Source organism: Stegodyphus dumicola, chromosome 8, assembly GCF_044657685.1.
Source record: "Stegodyphus dumicola isolate Sdum_Otavi_A_Nest chromosome 8, ASM4465768v1".
NCBI classification, from domain to species: Eukaryota; Metazoa; Arthropoda; class Arachnida; order Araneae; family Eresidae; genus Stegodyphus; species Stegodyphus dumicola.
The window spans coordinates 78,990,231-79,015,292 of record NC_140775.1 but is presented as its reverse complement, the minus strand read 5'-3'; the positions used below and the strand labels follow the sequence as shown (position 1 = coordinate 79,015,292).

Sequence of the window (25,062 nt, the reverse complement as noted above, 5' to 3'; positions counted from 1 at the left end):
GAACCTTGCATTTGGAGTTTGTATATCCGTTTTTGAATTACTAGTTACAGTAGCGTATGAGATGGCATTGATGGTCATAGATTTATTCTGTGCAGATTTGTCAATATTAGAGTGATCAGAGCTTTTAGGTAATGTTTCACCACTGTGTTTAAAAACATTGTTATTGTTTGGGAACTTCGGACACCCGAGATAGTTCGCAATGTGTCCGACTTGGATACAGTTGCAACACTTGACTGTTTCTAATCGTTTAGCGGAACATTCTGTAGTTTTGTGTGACCCAGCACACTTGACACATCTAGGTTTCAACTTACAAAAATCTGATGAATGATAGAAGTGTTGGCAGTTGTGACACTGCACAGCACTTTCATTAGATTGGTACACAGTAAATTTAACATAGGGCCCCATAAAGTTTACAATGTCATATATTTGTTCAACCCCTGGGGTGTTTTCTAGCTGCACCTGGAAAAGCGGCATTGGCGCTTTCGATTTTATCCTGTGCATCTGGGCTAGTCGCTTAACTTTATATCCTAAATTATACAATTCGTCTGAGATTTCCTCTTTAGGGCAGTCAATCGGCAACCCGTGGATTACGATTTTAATTGGCTTATCTAGCTTAGTTAAGATGACATAATGGTCAATTTTTTTTAGAATCCAGAATCTGGTAATTTCTCTGCAGTCACCTGCGGTGGTAGGGAAAATCTTTAAAAATTCACCATTAACTTTGCCTGCAAAGTCACGTTTAGTTTCCGTTTTTAATATTTTAAGAAAGTCACTATATTTGACCTCAGGTTTTACCATTATTGGTCTCACCTTTGGAGGTTAGAAAACATTAATATCATTGCTAGGTCCAGTTTGGGTATCCACAGAATCATCTAATATTTGGACATCATCAGAATCATTATTATTAACGTTATTACATGACAATTTCTCAAATATGTTAGTCAGAGGGATATCAATATTACTTTTAACAATTTTCATGGGGCGCGTGGCATTTCTAGGCAAAATAAAGCCATCCTCATCCCTTGCATCATTGATTGATCTTTTATTTACCTTTTTAGATGATCGTTTAGCTTTTAGTTTAATCTTATCATTAACAACATCAGTCATATTAGCATTTTCAGAGCTAACATTAATAGCATTATCATTAATAGCACTACCATTTTGATCAAATCGTTGCAATATTACATCCTTAACAGAAATATTATTAGCATTCGGATTCAAATTACCATAATATTCTCACTTACCTTTTAGAACATTCAGGAGACATTCTGCGATAGTCCTTGTTTTCTGGAAGCTCGACTCTATGATAGTCCTGCTATCCTCATCTTGTATCAGCTGAAGATTCGTAGCACACATATGTCCTTTAGAATTAATATCCCTAGTAATCGCTTCGCACAAATGTATTGCATTGGTGAAATCATTTAATTCGTAATCCTCTTTATTAATTAGGTCGGTCCAATTTTCGTCAAGAAGAGCATTTCCGTGAGCGATAACATCCTCCGTAATATTCATAACTAAGTTTTGAACGGTAACTTCCAATGGATTAGAAATAAGTGGGGGAAACTCATTTCCCTCCATGACTAAATATCACAAATAGCAGAAATACACACCACTAAATCGTAGAATCACAATAAATCAAAAAAATCAAATAACATCATAATTCAAGAGATCTAATGTCGTCCTACTCCGAAGTGAATCCTCGAGAAAGCCACTTTTTGCTTGGTGTCCTAATAGGTAGTTCTCTTCATTGAGTTTAAAAAAAAAAGCGGGGGAGGGCTTTTATGCCTTCTCATTTTCTTTCCGTTGAATTAATTACGAGGTTGGGAATCTGATGTCTGCTTGGTCCTCGTCTAAATAAGGAGGTTTTCCGTGATTAATTCTGGCAAATTCGTGGCTGTTATTTTCGGCACGGCCACTATTAAGTAAAATCTCAAGGGTTAACTACTTTCGCGGTTATGATTGCGGCGATATTCCTGGGCTTTGTCTGGATGAAGAGATCTTTTGGAGACCTACTTCCTAGAAGTTTTGTCTTTTCTTTGAAGGAGCTTCTATTTTCTGAGAACGACCGGCTGTTACGACTGGAAAGGATAAATGGTCTATGATACTCGTAGAGTGACGTTCAGACTTAATTCCAATAATGCAAGCTGATATATTAGTAGTAAGCTAAATGTGAAGAGAGGACTTGATCAACTTCTGTTCTACTTCCGATTCTGAGAGTCAATGTGACACATAACTTGGGCTTAGTTTAGGATTTCAGTGATGGCGCTTGGGTATAAACTGTTCCTTTCACTTCAAGATTGTCAAGCACCAGATAAATTTCTGTTTGTTCCCTTTTCTTATGAGATAGAAGGAAATATTATTTACTTAGTAGACTATAATTAATTTCGAATGAACTGTAATTACGTCTTCATCCTGCATCCTTTTACTTCGAAAAATAATTTGAACTCAAAGCTCCTTCAATAAAGAATGTAAATTTTTAATTTTGAAATTGTTATTAGTCAAGATGTTAAATTCCTTCCTTAACCCCTTAACTGCCGCGGGCGTATATATACGCCTTGCTCAGCCGATGCGTTAACTGCCCCAGGCGTATATATACGTCCTTCCAAACTGCTATCATTTGCTTTGCGCTGCTACACCTAAAATTATTCGCAAAGTTAACGCAACGGCTGCGCATCTGGGCGCATCTGGGGCAGTTAACGCATCGGCTGAGCAAGGCGTATATATACGCCCGCGGCAGTTAAGGGGTTAAAAACTAGAGAGAAAAAATGTGCATTCTTTATACAATTTCCTTAATAGCTTTCGTGTTGAATGGTAAATAAGTATGGTTTATGATAATTGTTCTTTGGTACCAAAATTTAAATTAAATATGAAAGTATAGTAGATAAATTAATGTGAAATTCCGTTTGACATAAGAAGACTTAATAAGCATGGTATTAATTTGGAAATTTATATTATGTTCATATTTGTGAATTACATTTATCTTATTGTTTGATCCTTAACTAGCACGGTCCCGGAATTTTAAAATCACAACGCATATTTTTCATTAATTACGATCACAAAAATGTTCATAAGGTTTAATGAGTTATTTAATTTGTTACGGATTCACCAGATAATATTGTAGGTCACAGAAACTTACAATGTTACACTTTTCATCCACTGTATAGCTATTGTATTTTCCCATTTCAAGCACGCTATTTGCTAACTACTACGAATTCCAAATGATACTATGAATGAAAAGAGAAAGCTTGAAATATGCGAATACTCCAAGGAGGATGGAGGGGAAAGTCATTTCATTACAAAACAGTATTTCCTGGAAGCCAGTGTCGTGAAAACCTGTTTGGACTGCCTTTATTTATTATCGCGTCTGCCGAGTGGATTGCTGGCGCCGATGCTATGACTGAATAACAGCTGCACAAGAATGCAAGGAAAGTCTCTGCTTTTCATCCCGGCGCCAATCAATGCATATTCTTTGTTTAAAGATGTTTATTGACTAATATTATTTCACTAAAGGGAAAAAGGTGATGCTAAAAAAATATTTTAAAGTAAGAAATTCTTTAGTTTTTGGGGAGCGGACTTTGTGTGGGTCACTTTTTTTTACATAAATTTCACCTGCAAAGTTGCAATGCGGACATTACATGAGCGCGGAAATTACACGAGCGTATACGATATTTCACTTAGTTTTAATCGTAAATTATGATCCATTTCAATTTTCTTCTGCATTTATTTTTCAAATTTAACATGGAATAAAACTGCTTTTCGTACAAACAGGTTGTGCAAAAAGGCAATAAAAATTTAATAGCTTTATTTTGAAATGCTTTAAATTCTTTATCTCGGTTCAGCTGAAAGTTAAGAACTGTGTTATTTTTTAAATACTCAGTTAGAGTTCGATCACAGGAAATTTATATCAATTGTTCTTTTTCTTCACGAGATAAAATTTCAGATACATTTGAACAAAATGGATTTCTAATCCAATTTTCCATTTTATAATCCTCAGGAATGTACATGTTAAAATTATTTATCAATGAAAAACGATGTCGGATGCTAATTCTTCTTTTATTTTCAAATTATTTTCGGTTAGAAAACTTTCTAAAAGTGGTAAAAAGCTTGAAATATTATTATCCAATTCTTTGATTATTAGCCCGAGTTTTTTTATCATTGCATTTATTTTATCTGTAATGATAAACAAATTGTAACACTTTGTCCTTGCAATCCTAAATTTAATTCATTTAACTTTCCAAAAATATCAGCTAACTATGCTAATTTCATAATTCACTAAATAAACAGTTTTGCAATTCAAATTTTGAATCGCAGAGAAAAATCTGAATTTCTGATCGAAGTTTAAAAAGACGATTTAAAACTTCACCTTTGTATAACCACCTTAATAAAAGTTTCCATATTCGCTGCCCAGCTCTTGGCATAAAATCGCAAATATTCTTGAATTTAAAGTTCAGCTTTTAATAAAATTAACAATTTTTACAGCTTAACTCAAAACGATTTACAGGTCTTCGGGGATTGTTTTGGCTGCAAAAGCTTCACTATGAATGAAGCAATGAAAAAATTTAGTTTCAGGGAAAAATTCCGTTATTTGAGAAATAACATCGGAATGCTTTCCTGTTAAAGCCCGAGCTCCGTCATTGCATTCGGCAATGCACTTATTTAAAAGAATATCATTGCCAGACATAAAATTGTCATTACTTTGAACATTTCATCTGCAGTTGCTGTACCGTGAAGACATTCACAAAATAAATACTCTTCGGCCGTAAACGCATGCAAATTAATAATTGAATAAATTTCGTTTTATCAGTACTCTCATCCAATTGCAATGTGAAATACTGTGTTTTGTTTTTTTGAATAAGTATCTCTTTTATGGATTTAGCCATTTCATGAATTCGTCGACTTACTGTATCATTTGATAACGGATATTATTAAGTTTATTATCAGCTTTTTTGTTGAATAATATTGAAACGATATCTTTAGCTGCTGGTAATATAAGGTTACTACCCAACAGTGTGAGCCTGCCCAATCTTGGCAATTCTTAGGTTTATTAGATAAATAGCTCCCAAAGCGTTTCCACTTGAAGTAACAAAACCTTTCATTACCTGTTTACTATTTTCGAACGCCGATAATGTCCTCATAAAATATTCTTCAGATTTATCCATTAAATTGGCAGGCTTAGAATAAAGAATTTTTTAAAAATACGATGGTTTCATACTTTGATTGGATAATAGTTCACCGCAAACAATACACTGAGGTTGAGGATCCATTTCATCTCCATTCCAAATATGATGATAAATAACTTCATTATATTTTCTATAAACATTTTTTTCTATTCAGTATTTTTAATGCTAGTAGATTGCCGTGGATCCATCGGCTGTGAATCATCATTTTATCGCTCAGTCAATCCTAGCCATTTTTCCATCTTGAAGATCTAGGTTTGTTTTATCATTTTTCACAAATATTTAAATGCACAATAAATTAGGAGTGCTTCAGAAACAAACGATGATATTCTCAAATTGCGTAGAAAAATAAGGAATACAAAGCAACAAAACAAAATATCTTTTGTTAGAGACAGTAAATCGACGTAAAAAGTGATTCTAATTCAAACTAGGGCAATAGAAATCCGAAAATGGTGGCGGCATAAAGTGTGGACATGCTAATAAATCGATCAACTCTAAAAGATTCGATAAGATACTATCATCGTTTTACACGAACTTATTTTTTTATTTCCGATTAAATGCAAAATCCATTTCTATTACTTCTTTTAAAAACATCATTTGTGACAATATTTTATATATCTACGCCTAAAAGGGTATTCGTTAAAATAAAAACGGATTATTTTGCTAAAAATCTATGAGCGGCTATTGACCTTGAACAAAGCTCCGATCGCAGAAATTTACGAGTGTTAGAGAAAAGGATGTTGGGATATTTAATTTTTGAATTTAATATTTAAAAATACTTTGATTGTTTGCGTTTACCTATTTTTCTGTTGCGTACCACTATGTTACGCGTACTACCGATTGAGAATCGCTGCTCTAAATGATTTCCGGGCTCTTTTTATAAGTGAAACAACAGTTGCGTAGAAATGGGGGTTTTCAGACGAAGAAGTGAAAAATAAATGCTGTGGTCGAAGCGCATAAAGAAATGACACAAAATAATCTATTTCATGTTCTTGAACCTTTCTTAAAATGCTGTAAAATTGCAATTCAGGTTGTAGAATCCGTTGAGTGATCTGATTCTATATAGCAGATTCAGTCTTAAAACGTTTCCTTTAGCCTAGATCTGAATGCAATTATACATTCCAACACAGTTAAAGTTTTAACAAAAGTACTTTAAGACTGGGGATCACTGAAATTGTAAATCTATGACCTTTTTCAATTAGTTATTGCAGCTTAAACTCATTTTTAGTGAAACAGCTTTCCGTCTAACTGCGTCTTTAAATCTAACTGAATTGAAAAAAGAATTTCAGTGTATCTGATACTTGGAAAATATTATGACAGATACACTGAAATTTTCTCTTATGAGAATAGCAAAAACGCACACGAATGCAGAATTTTAACATTAGAATTGAAATGAACATATGGAAAACGGGGATATAAACATACTTTGATTGAACTTTCCCGCTAAATGAAAAAAGGAACAAATCGTTGCGGAAAATAAACGTTCTGCTGTATTTTAAATAACTGATATATAGGTGAAAGAATAATTTAGCACACTTATGTGTTGAATAAGAATTTAGATTTTATCAATACAAATAGGAAACTGATATAAGAGCTTAATATACAAAATACTTCATGTATTCTCTTAAACTAAGTGTTTTTGCATTTTCTTTACGGGACTATATTTCTTTTACCTCCTCTTTTTATTCTATTTTTATTCTATTCTACCTTTTTCATTATGATTTAACCTATGGTTTTTATTAGGTACATAAATTGCATTAACAACGCATGGGTTAAAATACTGTAATGGTTCCATGTAATGGTATCTTCCGTTTATCTTTGTTACATGTTTTATTCACAAAGAATTAGCGAATGGAAAGGAAAAGTATAATACCTAAGAATTATTTCTGAGAATTTTTCTCAGAATAAGTAAACATTCCACTTACCGATGGGCCAGCATCTCCTTTAGGACCAGTTGGACCCTGCAAAAAAATTGAAATTGAAAAATGAGTATAGTTTTATAGCATGATGGGCCATAAATACAATTCATATTTATAATCGTTTTTAAATCAATTTGTTCTATGAAATTCATTTCTTTAATCACATATTGCCAGCCCAGGCTTTTAATGAACAATCATCCAGCAAAATTACACGAGATTTCATGCTTCCTCTTTTAGTATTCCATATCAGTGAGTATACACACACATTCCTAGAAATAATAGCTGATGATGACTGATAATTTAATTTACAGTTCTGGTAAATTACATAATAACCAACGCCGGAAACCGATAGTCAAATGACGAAATCACTTCATGTTTAAATTTATCATGATTTGTGGAAATTAATGACTACCTTCTTGCTTATTTTTTAGAAATTCATTGTGCTTAATAGATATTCATGGAAGTACACTGCTCGACATTAAAAATGCAACACCAAGAAGGAGTGGTCAGAAATTTATGCAAATTTTAGAGTAGACGCACGTCACTGAGTTATGCGAATGATGTGAAATACGCAGCTCTCCGACGCACGTGAAGTAAGATATAAGGGAAGGAACGTGGGAAATGGGCAATATTCGTGTCGTTTTTTCTGCAAGACGAATTATCGAAGAAATTTGGTTTTTGTCCCGGAGGATATGTGTAATAGGAAAGAATGCCAGGCCGCCATCAACGAAGGCACTTCCAGCAGATACACGATTTTACGAGTGCTATGGTGATCGGACCGAGAAGAACGGGTTGGTCTTTACGCCAAATCGCAGCTGATACCCACATGGATGCGAGCACGGTGCATCGGCTATGGCGAACATGGTTGAAACAAGGAATGTGGGAAGAAGGGCTGCAGGTGCAACCACAGTGACGTCAGCACGTGTGGATCAACGCATCCGCCGACAAGCTGTGGCGGTCCCACAAGTCACTTGTACCGCGATTCTGCAGCATATGCAAGATACCCTGGATGTTCCCGTGTCGACAAGAGCCATTTCCCGTCGGTTGGTTGAACGTAGCCTGCACTCACGGCGTCCGTTAAGAAGACTGCCATTGACCCCACAGCATAGACGGCAACTTTTAGAATGGTGCCGGACTGGAGCGATGTGGATGACAGAATGGCGAAACGTCGTGTTTCTAGATTAGTCACGCTTCTTTTTATCCATTGACTATCGCCACAAACGTGTGTGGCATCGACGTGGAGACAGATCTAATCCGGCAGTAACTGTGGAACGCCCCACTGCGCGACAACGTGGCATAATGGTTTGGGGCGCTATTGCCTACGATTCCAGGTTATCTTTAGTTCGTATTCAGGGCACTATGACGGCCCAACGATATTTGGATAATGTACTGCGGCCGCTGGCAATCCCGTACCTTCAGGGGCTGCCAATTGCAATTTTTCTGCAGGATAACGCCCGACCACACAGTGCTCGCATCTGCCAACATGCTCTGCAAGGTATACAGATGCTTCTCTGGCCAGCGTACTCTCCTGACCTGTCACAAATCGAACATGTGTGGGATGTGATTGGACGCCGTTTGCAGACACTGCCCCTGCCTCGTTCAGAAGACGAACTGTGGCAAATGGTTGAAAAGGAATGGAGAGCCATCCCTCAGGACACCATCTGCACTCTGATTGACTCTATGCCTAGACGTGTTCCTTCGTGCATCGCTTTCCGCAGCGGTTCTACATCTTACTGAGCCGACGCCGTTCTCGCTCTGTATTCTTACTAATTATTTTGAAATAAAGATCACTTATTGCTGCTTGCTGTTTCTGTCTTTTTTCCAAATTTCATCATTTTCTGACCACTCCTTCTTGGTTTTGCATTTTCAATGTCGAGCAGTGTACATTGAGAAATCCATCAAATGAATGTTTACAAGTGATTCACACGGTGATTCAGTTGAGTATTTGCATAGGAGTTGGGAGTTACACAAAGGCAAATCGAACCATTTGGTAATGCGGGGTCAGAAATCTTACTTTCATGCGTTCATCATCATTTAAACTTTAAACACCATATTAGTGGACCGACCAGATGTGGAGTTCCCGTTCATGGTTTGTAAAATCACTGGACTTAATATCTTAAATATTTCTGAGGTTATAATAAAGGACTAGCGTACGATTCCTATGGTGAAATTGCGAAGAATCTTGTAGCACGCATTTCTGTAGTACCTTCGAAAGTTTCAAAATTTTCATTATTTGATACGCTGACGTTGTCAATGGTGTACTGAAATTCATAGTCTCAGTTTGGAATATCTGCCGTAACCCCAATGAATTTTAAAATGGTCTTGTAAATAATGAAAAGCATTTTATCCTCTTAAATACCAATCTTTCAGGTCTTATTCTTTCTAAGCACTAGCATATGAGGATGGCATTTTTGACCCTACAATGCTGTATTATTACGATTTATCTTTGTGCAACTTCTTCTTCTTAGGAGTTTGTACAAGTTTAACTGCATTATCTTCTATTATCTCCAGAATTTCGGGGACTTGTTTTTAAAAGCACTTGAATAAGAAAGAACGTTAATAATTATTTAGGAGGTAAAACGACAACAGCTTTTCGACTAATATCTACATATGTCTCCGTAAGTCACGTTCTCAAATTCATATAAACCACAGCTTTTTAAAATTTTTGAAAACATAACAAGAAGAATAGATTACAAAGAAGTTTTGAAGCCTCCTCATTTACCCAGAAAAACGGTTTCCAGGTTTCTAAATGCAATATTTTCTGTAACAAAGAGGAAAAATAAAACGAAAATGCAAAATTTTCTTTTCACATTTGATATGTGATGTACAAACTATAAGCTGGGTGATTTCAATTAGAGATATTACAATAAATGAGCAACAAAACATTTCTGGGGTTTTAAATAGCAAACGTGCAAATTAGTTTAGTTAAAACATGCTTAAAATTTCGAGATCTTATATAAATACTTGTATCAAGCAATTTTATGAACTCTACTCCAAGTTAAAATAATAAAAAGGAGAATACATTAAATTATTTAGTATTATTAATTAATATTTATTTATTTATTTATTGTTCATTATTATTATTTAATATTATTATTTATTTATTTTTAATAATTTATATTAAATTATTTAATATATTAAAATTATTAGTAATTTATATCTTGCTATGCATCTCGTACACAGTAAACAAATAAATATATAAGAAATTACGATAAATGCTTGCAAAATATGTACTCGATAATATTCATGAAGAAATTTTAATGAAAAGTGAATACACTATACTGCTTCAAATTTACGCCGAAATTTTTATTCAGATTTTCTTATTCGTAATATCAGATTGCGGTTTAAGTTAAAAACGAATATTTTATAAGGTATTTCTGCCGCCTTCTTAGCGTGCCTTCGTGGTGCAGTGGTCTGCACGCTGGGCGCGTATTCCAGAGGTCCGTGGTTCGATTCCCGGCGAAGGCCTTGCTTATTTTTCATCTCTCCTGCTTCGAAATAACCTAATGTCTCTACAATTTTACCATCATAGATATTAAGAAGATTCTTAGTAAATTATTATATTAGTTAAAATTTTTATATTAGAAACGATTTGTCTTCGTTACTTTTTAATACCTGTTACAAAATAATTTTTATTTTTCCATTTTTCTAATTTTAAAATCCTACTGGACTTAAATTTGAGAGCGCCTACTTGTTATATTATTATTTAAATTTTTCTATTTTAAAATCCTGCTGGACTGCTATTTTTTATTATGTTTTAAAATACTGCTACGGTTTAAAATTGAAATAATACGGTATTAAGAAGTAAAAATATAAATAAGTAAACGCATATAATGCAGTGTAGCATCAAATACCATAAAGGAATATCAAACACAAACTTACTTGAGCTCCTTTTGGTCCAGGCGGTCCTTCCAAACCCTAAAAATATTAAAGATAATTACAGTGTAATCTTTATAGATATTTTTAGAAGTCTACGTGAGTTAAAAACTGTTGATATTTGCTTACAGGTTGCCCAGGGGGTCCATCATTTCCTTTCTGTCCTTCCATGCCAGGTGGGCCCTGAAATAAAAGTTTTACATCATACCCGTATTATACCTCAACTGTAATTGTTTTAGAATTGTATGCAAACGGAATAATTGAACTGGTAAATGAAATAATTGGTTATTAAGCCAATAGTGTTAACAAGAGTTTTAAGTATATTTTGAGTGTGCAATAATGTTAATGAATAATAATCTTCAAAACTCACTGGATCGCCTTTCATTCCAGGTGGTCCTTGTACTCCTTTCTCGCCTCTTTCACCTTTTTCTCCTTGCGATCCCTTCATTCCGGATCTCCCCATTTGACCTCGATGTCCCTTTGTAAAGAAAATAATGGTACTGATATATAAAATAAAGAATGTAATTAGAGGTATTTCTGAATATATATATATATAAAGAGAGTTAAAAAAAAGGTGATGAGTTCAATTAAGTTAAAAAAAATGGCAAATTGTCTTAAATGAGGCTCCATGGCTCAGTAGGAAATGCCTAACCCCAGAGATGTTAGTTTTCTCTCCTTTTCCCCAAAGATTTAAAAGTAAATTAAATTTAATCCTTAAATTATGTGGTGATTAAACAAGTTGGCGTTCCCATGTAATTGTATATTTGTGTGTACTTTTTATATCCGCTAAGATTTATCAAATAATAGCGCAGTGTTGAGCACATGCCTAAACATTAACAAATAAATCAATACACAAACACATAATTTTAGTACAGTATATGTATGTACTCTTTTAGTAAAATACACACACACAAAATAGACAGAATATTACGAGGAAATGAAAATACATCTAGAAAACTGTATTGCGTACATCGATATTCCCAGCTTTAAGGTGGACGTTTTACCATATGAAATCCTCTACGTGTCAGTACTTACATCAGTATTGTTTGTATAGAATACAGAAAATACCGTAGTTGTTAAAGGTATTACTAACACTAAAAAACTATTTTCATTTACAAATTATAAAGAATTCTGTATTTGTTATTATTGTGAAGTAAATGAAACTGCCACAATTGCTTCGCGCTAGCTAGTGTTCCTCACCAAGGTTTTCGGAAGAGATTGATTAGATGTGTCAAAAAATTTAGAATTTAAATACCCATTTAGTTTTCTTAAAAAGGCATTAAGGGATTAAGGAATACTCTAAATATAATGCTATTCCAAATTGATCATGAAGACGTTCATTCGTTTTCTTTCTTAACAGGATGTAGAAAATTATCAACATTTTCATTACTGTAGGTATATAATTAGTACCCTCATGCTTATAAACTTCTAAGGTTTGTTAAGTAATTCTGAGTTTTTTTAGGCTAGTTAAGTTTATTCAGCGATTCTTCATTCATGAAAGCAAAATTTACAAATATAAAAACATTTTTCCTTCGATGTCAGAGTTTTTCATACACGCAGTAAGTCTACAAAATTTTAAGACTAGTTTTTGAATCAATTTCGGCAAACCTGCTAAATAATAATTGACAGCATATATTACTAAGAAATTTCAACTTTCCTAAAATGTTAGCATCTTATGAATGGAATTTATACAGTCAGTCGTTTGCTGTGATCCAATGAACATCTGCCGTCATGGTTTCGAAAGCTGAGCAAAGAATAGCTATAGCGTTTAGTTGCTCATTTAAACAACATTCCAAAAGATGAATTTTACAAAGGAATCAAATAGTTATACAAAAATGAATAGCGTTTTATAGACCTTCGTGGATTGTTTACCGAAGCTAAAGAAACAAGGATGTTGGATGTTGCATTCTTCAATTTTCGATTTTGTGTGCAGTTAGTTTTGTGTGCAGTTAGTGCAGCAACTACAAATCACTATACGTAGCAGATCCTTTGAGCTATGTAAGTTCAAAAAAGTCTTAAAAAGAAAAGAAGTCTTGAACAAATTTTTCGGCCGAAATGTCTCTTTCGTATAGAAGTTAAACAAGATAAGCATGTTTTTTGTGTTAGAGTCTGGTAGACCTTTATTTTTGCTCCTTCTTTTTCCTTTTTTTCTTTAGTGCGGAATTTTAGAGTAAAATGTGGTTCTTTAGACTTTTTTTGTATTTTCGTCCTTTTTTTAAAATTTTATGCAGTTATTTGTGGGTATGATTGTTCTTCCTGAGGATTAAATTGAGTTATTTTATCATGTGAATGAAAAAAGCATACAGGCTAAAAGTCATTGATTTATAATTTTTTTTCAAAACAGCTTCATTCACTTGCTTTCAGGAGACATTTCTGAAAACTTCAGGATCTTTTCTTCTGCCGTATAGATTGTTTATCAACAAAACAGAATTGTTTCCTATGCTGATGGTTTTACTGAGTTTCATTCAGAGGGATTGGCTGTCAAATTAGTGCTTAGCTTCTTCTTTGAATTAAAAGCTTTACTGAAACTCAGGCAGTTTAAATTCGGATGAATAGAAGAATGATTATGATTAATATCACACACTCTTATGACAGAAAATTCGGAAGAATTCGTTGAAAGCAGTATTAAACAATATCTAACACATTTTGCATTTTTAGGTGACTTCAGTGTTAATGTCTTACATTCATATTATAAATGTTCAACTGAATGTAATAAATGAAATGAACTATTTACCAGAAAATAACTTATATATTAAAAAATATTGAAGTCTCTCAGCATCGATGGTAATAATCTTCATTTTTTATATGATTTTAGTGCCTGAGAACCTCTTTAGTTTTTAAATTTTTATTTACATTATTATTTCCATGATTGAAATTATTTCTCAGTTGTGCTATACTTGGTTTTTGCCTTTTTGCAGCTCCTATCGTACAACGACAAGGTTTAGAAAGCACTGGAACAAAACTAATACAGCCCAACGTTTTAGACGATAAGGCGAAATCAGCGTACAAAGACTTTACAAAGCTTGCAGTTACGCTATTCAGGCAAGTTATTTTACTTTAAATTAAACAAAGAAGTATATGATATACTAAGAGACGATTATATATTAAGAATATAAACAAAGAAGTGTATAAATCCTTATGTTTACAGCATACTGGTCTGGTCTACAAAAACTCACTATATGAGGATTTCGCTGCATTTTCTCTGTAAATGTGTAAGGTCAATATCCATATTTGATAATCTGAAGATCATTCGTTTTAATTGAACTTTTTAATATAAAACTGTTGTTAATGTGAAATTTTGACTAAAAATTAAATACCGATTAAAAAATCTGTTTACTTTTTACAAATTTAAAAATATTAACAAAAGAGAAACTGGAAATATTTTCGTTTCTCTTTCATATAAACTAAATACGTAAGTGTCCGAAATCCACAAAAGAGTATGTCACAAGGCCTCAGACAATATTAATTACGCTCGAGTAGCAACTTTACTTATCTATTAAGACCTCCGTACAGTTTACATTTATTCCATGTATTAAGAAAATGTTCTTTTTCGTTGCTTTTATCTTATGTGGAAAATGAATTTTTAATTACAGCTAGAGAAAATCAAACATGGGAAATCCTGTCACACCAGATAGAGATTAAATCTTACAGCATTGTATGACAGAGAATTTTCTAATATACCTATGGTTGTTTTCATTATCTCTTTATTCCTATCCAATTATCGCATGCTGCCATTGTAATGAGCAAATTATATCCACTTATCAAGTTTTCCGCACAGTAGTTAGAGTGGCATAATTTTAGCGACACGAGAAAAGATTGAATCATAATAACACAATCGACTTGTGACAGAAATACGCAAATACAAGGCTGACTTAATTCAGGTAACATAATAAACTTTTGTCCTTAGCGCTTCAAAGGTAGTTTTCTGATAAATATCTGAGCAGCATTACCGATTTCAGAATTGCAGAAAATTCTCATGGGTGACAAGAATTTAAAGGTTTGTTACAGAATAAAATGTCTATCACCTAAGTATCTATTGTATGGCAATGGAAGCCTCTTTCGTTGATCACATTGATGCTATAAATATTAATAAAATTTATTGCGATTGCAAACTATCAAAATATTATTCAGGAATACATATATTGTTTTTTCGCCGAGCAGATTTTTTATAAGCAATGCATTATTATAATTTTAAATACAAAAGAATTTATGCCTCAAAATATTTAAGTACTATTTGGATGGTTGGGCGCAAAATACCGCTACGCGCAAAATAATCATCAGTGCTAAGAACAAAACAGTCACTAATATTATTATTATATTAAAATAAGTCATTACAATATAGACACGCCGTCGTTTCATCACTGTATGTTTTTCATATTGATACATAAAATCTAAATTTTAAAGCAATTTCTTTTATAAAATTCATGTGAAATTAGTTGTTGTTTGTCTTCCTGGTCTAAATCAGAGTATCTGTCACTTGGGCATTTTATAAGTATCACAGTGCAACTTTTGCCCCACTCTATCCCAATTTTGACAGAAAACAATTTAAGCAGTGGAATCCAGCGGTCCAATACGACTCTTTCCCTATTAGTAGCCTCATGAGAGGACTAATAGCTCAACGGACATGCAGGAAAGACATTATACATTTAAAAGTGTTTAAGACTTCTCCGGGATTCAAACACAGGTTCATTGATGTAGCAGCCAGCTATTCTAATAGTCATATCAATAAGGAAGGCATTTAAATTATTATTCATGAAAGTCTGGGAATTGGCTGCATCAGAAGAAGACTGCATCTCCTTCCAACGAAAATGGTCTTATGTCGTTAAATATGATCTGTAAAAAACAATAAGCGAACGAAATTGTATTTACGTTTTGTGGATCCAGAAACTAACGCGCGCACACAAAAAATTTAATAATCGTAGGAAAACCGTGGTTGGCGAAATAATACTACATGTCCAGGAAAGGTACTTCATTATTTGGAATCATATCGCATATAATTAATATTGAGAAAACGGCCTGATGATTTAAAAAATTCAGAAAACATGAAATAATTTTGAGGGCCTAGATAACCAATTAAATCTTAAACAAATTACAAAAGATAAATTATTCAGCTCCTGCATATTACATGAAAATAATGTAAACTCGAGAACGGAATTTGCAAATCATATTTTGCTCCTCGTTAACGGAAAATAACTATATTTAGTAATTGGTTATGGAAAAGTATCAATAACTGCATAACATGATTAATGCCCAAGGACCTGCCAATGTTCCAGATACCTTAGGTGATCTAAATAGACAGTGATTTAGTAGCGTATTATCATCTAAAAAATGTAAAAACGGGAATATAGCCCCCCCCCCCAAAAAAAAAAAAAACTGTCAGGAACAAAGTCTTCACGCGAAAACAAAATCCCTTTAATTAAAAAAAGTTGGAAACGTAAAGCATAAAGATTGTTATTGTTTTTATTATATAGTAACATGTAGAACTCTTTCTATAACCTAGACTTCCCCAATGACTTTACTTTGCGTTAATAGATCACAGTACACTCGCGTTAATAGATTACAGTACACTCGCGCGGCCTGGCAAGCGCCATAGTATCTACGTGCTGATGTCACTCTACGTGACCGAAGACTTTTCTTTATCTTCCAAATTATAACAGTATATTTTTTGTAGCAAACAAACTGTTAGTTTTAGAACGCTTTTTAAAAATAAGGTACTTAAGTATTATCCTATCGACCGCGAAAGTTGGTTACCATCGAACCACGAAAATTAGCAGAGATATTGCCAAAGTTTCGCCAAAGAAACTAACACATTTTAATTAATAAATAATCTGTATACGATCAGCTTCATTTTCGCGCTTCGTAAATAATGCTTTCGTCGATTTCTCCTATTTTGTTAAATTCTCTGGTTTTACTAGAAGCTCTGTTTAGAACGCTAAGAGGATATACTTTCTGGAGGTAATTGTTCTAATCTATTACTGTTTGTCGGCCGTATTCGGCTACGTGTCCATTAATACGCCATTTTGTGATTGCAGGATTCTATAATTTTGAAACTAATCCGCTACTTGCTGCTCTGTACAAGGTAGATCTCAAAGTTTATTCATTTTTTCAAAATTCAAGAAAAAATACAGTTAGTGTTACCATCCTTGTTCTTTTTATTTTTTTAACTCTATGAGAATGGAAGCTAACCTTTTTGCACTTTCAGCCAAATACATCCTTTTTCTTAAAAACAAAAGTTGGCTTATAGAGAAACAACCTGGGTTACATCAAACGAAAATGCAAATCTTATTATTGTGTTGTTACGTCAAGTTTATCCATAACTAGCCCTAAATCCTGTTACTTGGCAACACCTTCAAGCTCGACGTGATAATACGTAAGTACTACTAATTATATTTATTTAATGTTAGCATAATTTATGGAAGCTTTTAACGCCATGCATTATGGACCTGAAAAACTACTACAGCCTTTTAAGTGAGACAAACGATATTGCCATCTGACTGTGGCAAAGTACTTCTACTAAAACTGCGATGGCCAATAAAGCTCGCAATTCTAGTCAGTTACTTAATTCAGTTACAAGTGTTTATTGTTAAAAGTTATCTCTGCACTGCTGATATATACATTCCATTTTCTGGTAATGAATTTGCAATAAATTCTCTATATCCTGATTGAAAAACTTTTTTTTTTAGAGAAACATAGCGTTTTGCAGTTGGAATCACATTTACAAGACATGGAAATTTAGAAACTTTTCCGGATTTCAGCCATCATTGTATAAATATATCATTTTTAAATATTTTTAAAATTTATATCATATATTTAAATATATAATATAAATTTTAAAAACAAATTAGACTCTTTTAAAGTTCTGCGCAAAATGTCCTCTTACATACCTTCAATCCTCGTTTTCCTCTCTCTCCTTTAGCTCCTTTATCTCCTTGCGGACCCTGAAATAACACAAAAGATCGAATTTCAATTACCATGTATTTAGCGCAGTGGAACACTGGATACGAAATTCACCGTTAACATAATTACGATCTAGTAGTTTCATGAGTGTTGGGTATGATAGTGCAATATAGTATAATCTTCAAAGAAGATTTTAGATTTGTAAAATTTTTTTCTTTTAGAAAATTTATTTCAGCGTTCTCATTCTGGTTTAATTTACTGCTCCAAATCTAATTCTACAATCTGCTTTTATAAACTTGCTGTAAATTTATATCATATAATAAATTTTTAAAGAAACTTAATGAATGAAATAGAATTCACGGCTACCATAATGAGCCACTCTTCAAGACTGACTGGTTTATAAGTAATCAATTGTACTGCCCAATTGACAATTTTATGTAAAGCAATACGAAGGTCACTCTGAAATTTCTGAGATACATATAGCATTTTAAAGTCATACTTACGAAATTTTAGGAGTGTTCAAAGTAGTCATTTCCAGCATCGATACAGTTGTGTAGGTGAATTTTCCAAAAATAAAATTTTCAATTCTTGAACTTGATGGAAAAAGTACATTTATAGCCTTATAAGGTATTTATCCCGCCTTCTTGGCATGCCTTCGTGGTGTGGTGGTCTGCACGCTGAGCGCGTATTCCAGAGGTCCGCGGTTCGATTCCCGGCGAAGGCATTGCCAATTTTTCCTCTCTCCTGCTTCCAAAAAAATACCTAATGTCTCTACTGCCTTATCAGTCTATTTTCATAATGAATCCGACATCTACGTAAGTTCTTTCTTTGATTAATATATAGACAAAAGCTACTCATAGCTAGATCGGGTGAATTGGGTGGATGTTCTATCACTTTGATATGTTTTTGTTCAAGAAATTCAACTGTCAATCTTTCTTAATGAGAAAATGCATCGTCGTGATGGAGCATTCACTTATTGAAGAATTTCTTGAAACACATTTAATGGTGTAACCAGTTAGCTGTTATCGTTTTCTGTCCTTTTAGCTTGATGGTTTTGACAAGTCCTGTTTCATGGCGTGTTACCGTTTCACTATTGTGAACATAGGATCATCTTCAAAGACCCATACTTTACTTTCTTGTCGTGTTGGAATGTCAAAAAACGGAACGTACGTTTCATCACCAGTTACGATTTTAGAAATAATGCGATGACCACCATATTTAAGTAATTCACGGGTTTCTTTACTGACCCTGACACGCTTCTCTTTTTGGCACTCCTTTTTTGGCGTTAGTTAAATTATGGGAAACCCAACGGCACACTAGTTTTTTCATATGCAATTCTTCGTGAATAATTTTATGTATGGTGGTGGATCCAATGTTAACTTCCTTCTGTATCATTTGATAGGCACAGCGATTATCCTCGATTAACATTTTCCGTATGGCAGATAAACTATCCGAGATTACTGCCGACGGCCTTTCTGTGTGTTCCTCATCCTGAAGAGAGTTGCGACCTCTGGTAAATTCTGTAAACCATCTGAATACAGTAGTACGACATGAACCTTCATTTCCAAATGCTAACTGTAGAAGCTGAAAGTATTCTTCTTGATTTGATCATAGAAAATCATAGCCGGACAATGTTCTCGCGTCAACTACATTTTTCCTTTTGCCTAAAAGTTATTCCACGCTAAACTACTTGAAACCGGCCGATGGAAAATTCGTCTAAGCTAAAATATTTCATATTTTCAAATGTAAAGGTTAATTTGTTATCTGCACGTATCTCATAAATTGCAGAGTGACCTCCGTATTTATATTTATGCCCTTCTCTTTAAAACTGAAAATTACTCGGTATATCTCATTTCTGAGGCAAGGAGTTAAAGAAGAACTTGAAAGAAAAGTGCATATAAATAGATGTGCCGATATTATTTTATTCTACAGTTCCAAAGAAGTCAGTTACAGTTATTACTTTCAATACTATTTTTTATTTATATATAATAACTTGTTATATGAAACAGACAGAAAAACAGACAGAATCTTGAACTCAATGTATAAATTCATTTGGTTTACAGTTACATATTTTACGAAATTTCATAATTTCAGTTTGGTCACTACATTTTTACATAAATCACTTAAAGTATTAAATTTTACAATATGAGGAATAAATTTTAGAACAATACTTTTCGTAAAAGAATATCTAAATAACAGATGCTCAAGTTTGTCATTTCTCATGCCACAAGGACAGGCACAATTTTTGATGGAGAACCTTTCGTAATAGAATGGAAAATGTCCATGATCAATGAAGGATGGGTTAGATGTTTGTCACTCAAGTATCTACTTTCACCTACAGTTGAAATTAAGTTATAAGTGAACCTTCCTTTAGCCTTCCTTGCTATTGTAAACAAAATTTCTAATTCTAATGCTGAAGATGCTAGAAGTTAAATTAATCGAGAGCGAAAAATATGGAAGTAAGTACAGTAATAACTGACATTTGGTATCTGAATTTGTGATTCGCATAAGAACAGAAAGGATGCAGACGTGCCATGATTAGTGAAGTATATCATTCGCGAAAATGATGGATAAAAGTGGTGTCTAACATTTTTGAATTCGAAATAACTGTGGCGACGGTGAAGTTATTACATGGCAATACCTTTACCAAACTGCTCAAGCTGAAAGATGAGTTCTCATTCTAACAGATAGACAAAGTTCATCAAATTCTAAGAGTTTCACAATGAATATTAACCTACATCTTCTCATGCGTAATCAAAAGACCCATACTTTCATCGTCAATCTGAGAATTTTGAAATATTATTGTGAGAAGACCATTGTCTCACGGATGTCTTTAAACTTTCAAACGCTGAAAGATCATCAAACCTTTAAACGCTGAAGGTGTAGTTGGTAATATTTCGATAAAGTTCCACGGAAATGTAGAATTAAACGTTTGAAATGTAATGTTGCATATTCCCATGAAAGGTAGGAATAATTAAATTATCTCTTCATTGCTATATGATTAGAAATCTCCATGAAGCTACTAAAATCCATGCTTTGAAGATTTTAAACCAAACGACAGAATGTTAAAAAGGTAAAGAACTAATCTGGCGTCATTAGTTTAGTGGGATTTATGTGCCGATTTAAATCACAGTAATAATTTTAACTTAATAATTCAAAGAAATGAGGTATGCCACTCAATTCAAGCAAGTCGTTGGAGCAGAACATTAATCAAAATTTCCTTCAAAGCTCAAAATGCAAGCTGGAGTCATCGCCACTTACATTTTGCATAAGTTGGACCTTATACAAATGCTTGTACGTAATATCCATGTAGTCGAACTTTTGCTGACACCTCTTCACAAGAATATATGACGCCTATTGCATTGAGGGCTGTTTTCATGAATTCAGCTTAACTAATGTAGCTATTGTTTCGTTTCCTGTCGTTTTCAGATGTTCACCACTTGTCATTCTATTTCATTAAATTTTTATGAATACTGTTAGCTCTATTTGAAGTGAAAATTTTTAGGCTCTTAAGCAGCAACGTGGAGGCTTCCAGCATTACTCATAAGGACAATATTAATTCATTCCTAGACATAGTATAGAATGCAGGAAGAACCGGTCATTGTTGGCCCATTTACATCATCTTTGTAGGTCATTCTTATTGTTCCCTCAAAGAATAAATTTATCCTCTATGTTTTGAAGAAAGCTCTGGCTTAAATTCTTACATCAAATGTTTATTTTTTCGTATAAAATCTGGATTGAGTTTCCCGAAATGGCAGCTATGATGTTCATATCCTGCAAACAAACAACATTTTCTAACTTTTATCTACAACTAACATTTTAGTTTCAATTTTCTAGCGTTTATGAAATAAAAAAGTAGTTTCAGAATTTTGAATTCCTTCAGTGTAGAAGAAACAAAATAGGCAATTATGAATTTTCCCTTTTTGCTTCTCAAATATAGTATGTATATTCTATCCAGGAATATACTGAATTTTGAAATTTCTATTAAATAATTTTAGCATGAAGTTGAAATGTTATTGAAATAATTCAGATATATCTTTGATTATTTAAATGTTATTACTTTAATTATGAATGAAGTAAATGAGTCATAGATCTCAAAGTTAACTAAAAATTTTTATCTCAAAGTAAAGATTTTATAAAATACTAGAGTTTTCTTTTTTGCTATAATATAAACCTTTGATCAATTTTATATACAAATACTGTAATGATAAACTAAAATACTCGTCTACATACAGGTAAAGTAAAACTGTATAGTAAAGATTCTCTAAACAAAATTATCAGCTCATGTATTTTAATTACAGAATTTTACAAAATAAAAATAAATGTAACTATTATTTACAATATTTCCGGGCTGCCCTGGAGGTCCCGCTGCTCCTGGTAGTCCTACATCTCCCTAACAAAAAAGAAAAAAAGTGAGTTAATTTTAAATGCAAAAGAAGGAATCATCTATAAATCATACATATATACATAATACTTATATATTTAATTATAATTAGCCACTCATATATTGTTTCAGAGCATTCGAACAACGGTTACATATACAATTTCTTGGGAATGTGTAAAGATTTCATTTCTACATTATGTAATTAGGAAGGTTCATTAATGAAAATATGCTTATTCATTTACCTTAAATGACATCAGTATTAGTTATATTGTTCGTAGATTTTATTATTTCTACGTTATGTAATTAGGAAGGTTCATTAATGAGAATTCGTTTACCATCTTATTCATTGATTCATTTACCTTAAGTAACAACAGTACTAGTTATATTGTTGTAAACATTAGCATTTAGTTATTTGTAATTTGGATTTCATCTACTTTTGTCTTTTGTGTTTTATATATTTGCTTTCATTTATTTATTTATTTGTCGCACTTTGTAGTAATTTTACGTTTTTAGTCTATATTTGTATAACTGAGTTATGGCCATTTATTGTTTTTTATGTGATTATTTCATGTATAATATTTAATTCTAATCGACATAGACTTCAAGCACTGTCAGAATAACGCATCCCGAAGTAGGGAAGAAAACCCTCTACCGAAATGGCGACTTTCTGCAAGTTTCAAAAATCGCATTTTCGTAACCCAAAGAAATATTTTCTGGAAAGTTTCAGTACAAATAAAATAAAGTTAACGAAAAATAAACAAACTAACAAATAAATTTCAGCGAAAGTATAGATAAAATAAGATTGCATTCGGACCTGTGCAAATTACATTGCTTTCGGAACTGAATTGAGAGCTGTGCATTTAGTTCTGAATTTTTCAGTTTTACCTTTAAGTTTTCCTTTCGTTGATTATTGTTTTAAACTTTGTGAAAAATTTTAGTGATTTCGATATTCTTCTAGGGTTAAGAAGAATTCTGTTTTTCCTTTCTGTGTTATTTATAGCATTTTTTTTTTTTTTTTTTTTTTTTTTTTTTTTTTTTTTTTTTGCTTGTAAAAGCTGTCATTAATTTCAATAAAGATTGAAGTTTTCCTATAGAGTTGGCTTGGTGTTTAAGAAGATTTTTATGAATCCATAGTAAACAGAAAAACTGAATTCTCAGCACATAATAATAGTAAAAATCACTAATTTATATAAATCAATTTTCGATTTAGTCATAGCTATCACGCCCTTTAGTCCTAAGAAGAATAATTCTACTAAACATTTTCTTTAAACCAGGGATGGGCAAACATTTTCGGTCGCGGGCCAAAAATCGAAAACAAAACGTTTGGCGGGCCAAGATATTTTTCTAAAATTTTAAGAACAATATACAAGTATTACAATTTAATTATGTTAATGAGATAACTGAAATTGCGATTTCATTTTTAAAAGTTACTTATATTGAGGTTCGAGGCGTGATGTACTGATTCTAAGGAACGAAGCTAAATGCGCATGTGTCAATCTACTTCTGAAATAATTCTTTCTAAGGTTTATGGTTGAAAACACTTGTTCACATATCTAAGATGAAGCAAACATAGCACTGATTTTCTGGGCGTGAGATATTAAATTCGGGAAACTTACTTTCGATAATGATTTGTAAAACTCTAACTTTGGCATATTTAGAAACAGCTGCTTGAGATGATTGTTAGATTGCAACTCGATTCAAACTGCAAATCTGATCTCACTGCTTCCCAGTTTACGTTGAAAGGCATGGTAAAAAATCCAATTCTGTTTGAATGGCATTGAAATCTTGACATCTTCGTTCCAACTCAAAATGCAGTTTTTTCAAGCCATCTTCATAATTCTTAAGCTTCTCTTCAATTACTGAGGGTATTGAATTTAACCTCAAACGAGACTAGCTAGCTGCCCAGCAAACATATTAAGATTTACTAAGTTAAGATTAAGTTCTTTCTAAGATGTTTAATTCACCTATAATTGGATTCCTATATGTCTGCTCCCCGAGAAAGAGATAACGCTTGTTGACGTCAATCTATAGCTATAACTAACAAAGAACTTCCGCTGCTCACACTTTACGGATTAAAAGCTGTCTAGGCTTGCTATTTCTGTCATTTTATGTTTTGTAGAACAAAAATAGAGAGATTAAAAAGATCATCAGTCCTTTGAAAAAAGGAAGAAATAAATAATATTTAAACAAAATAGAAAAGGAGTTGGATATATAATACATATCTCTTTTAATTTGCCTCGGACGGAAAAATTTAAATTCTCTCCGTGAGCCGGATAGAACCTTCCGGCGGGCCGGAGTTGGCCCGCGGGCCGTAGTTGGCCCATCCTTGCTTTAAACCTTTCCCGAACTTTCTCTCAAGTCTAGCTTTAGAATTATTTTTTTCTGTTTTTAAAATACTTGATCTATAAAGTTCCACCCATGCTCAGCATAATTAAGCTGTCTGCTGGACAGTATAAGACTTGATGTAATCCAGCTGCTTATCTTAAAAACAAATAATATTTACAGATCAGAAGAAATGTAAATTAAAACGCTTATTTATTTTTCATATATTTGAATTTTGACAATATTTGCACAAGAGCAGATAGAGGAGCATATTTAACTTCTAAAAGAAAACGAAGTTGAAATCCATGGGGGTCAGGAAACGCAAACAAAAATAAATAAATGAAGCAATAACTAATGAAAGTATAAAATTAATTAAAATAAACAGAAAACAAATCTAGTTAAATTAATAATATATATATGTTAAATGTATTATAAAAATTAAATAAAATAATAAAGCCAAATGGAGTAAGTTAATGATAGCACGTGA

The 25,062-nt window shown here is 32.9% G+C and overlaps 1 protein-coding gene across 2 annotated transcripts in view; it reads right to left on the bottom strand.

The window, feature by feature from the left end:
• LOC118190119 (uncharacterized) overlaps positions 1-25,062 on the bottom strand; it is a 209,504-nt gene that overhangs the window by 34,394 nt on the left and 150,048 nt on the right. For both annotated transcript variants that reach the window (XM_085822021.1, XM_085822022.1), the window contains 6 exons: positions 22,209-22,262; positions 17,857-17,910; positions 11,343-11,450; positions 11,102-11,155; positions 10,979-11,014; positions 7,103-7,138 (listed from right to left, as the gene is read on the bottom strand). In XM_085822021.1, the coding sequence (XP_085678147.1) occupies positions 7,103-7,138; positions 10,979-11,014; positions 11,102-11,155; positions 11,343-11,450; positions 17,857-17,910; positions 22,209-22,262 (342 nt within the window). The remainder of the gene's footprint in view (positions 1-7,102; positions 7,139-10,978; positions 11,015-11,101; positions 11,156-11,342; positions 11,451-17,856; positions 17,911-22,208; positions 22,263-25,062) is intronic.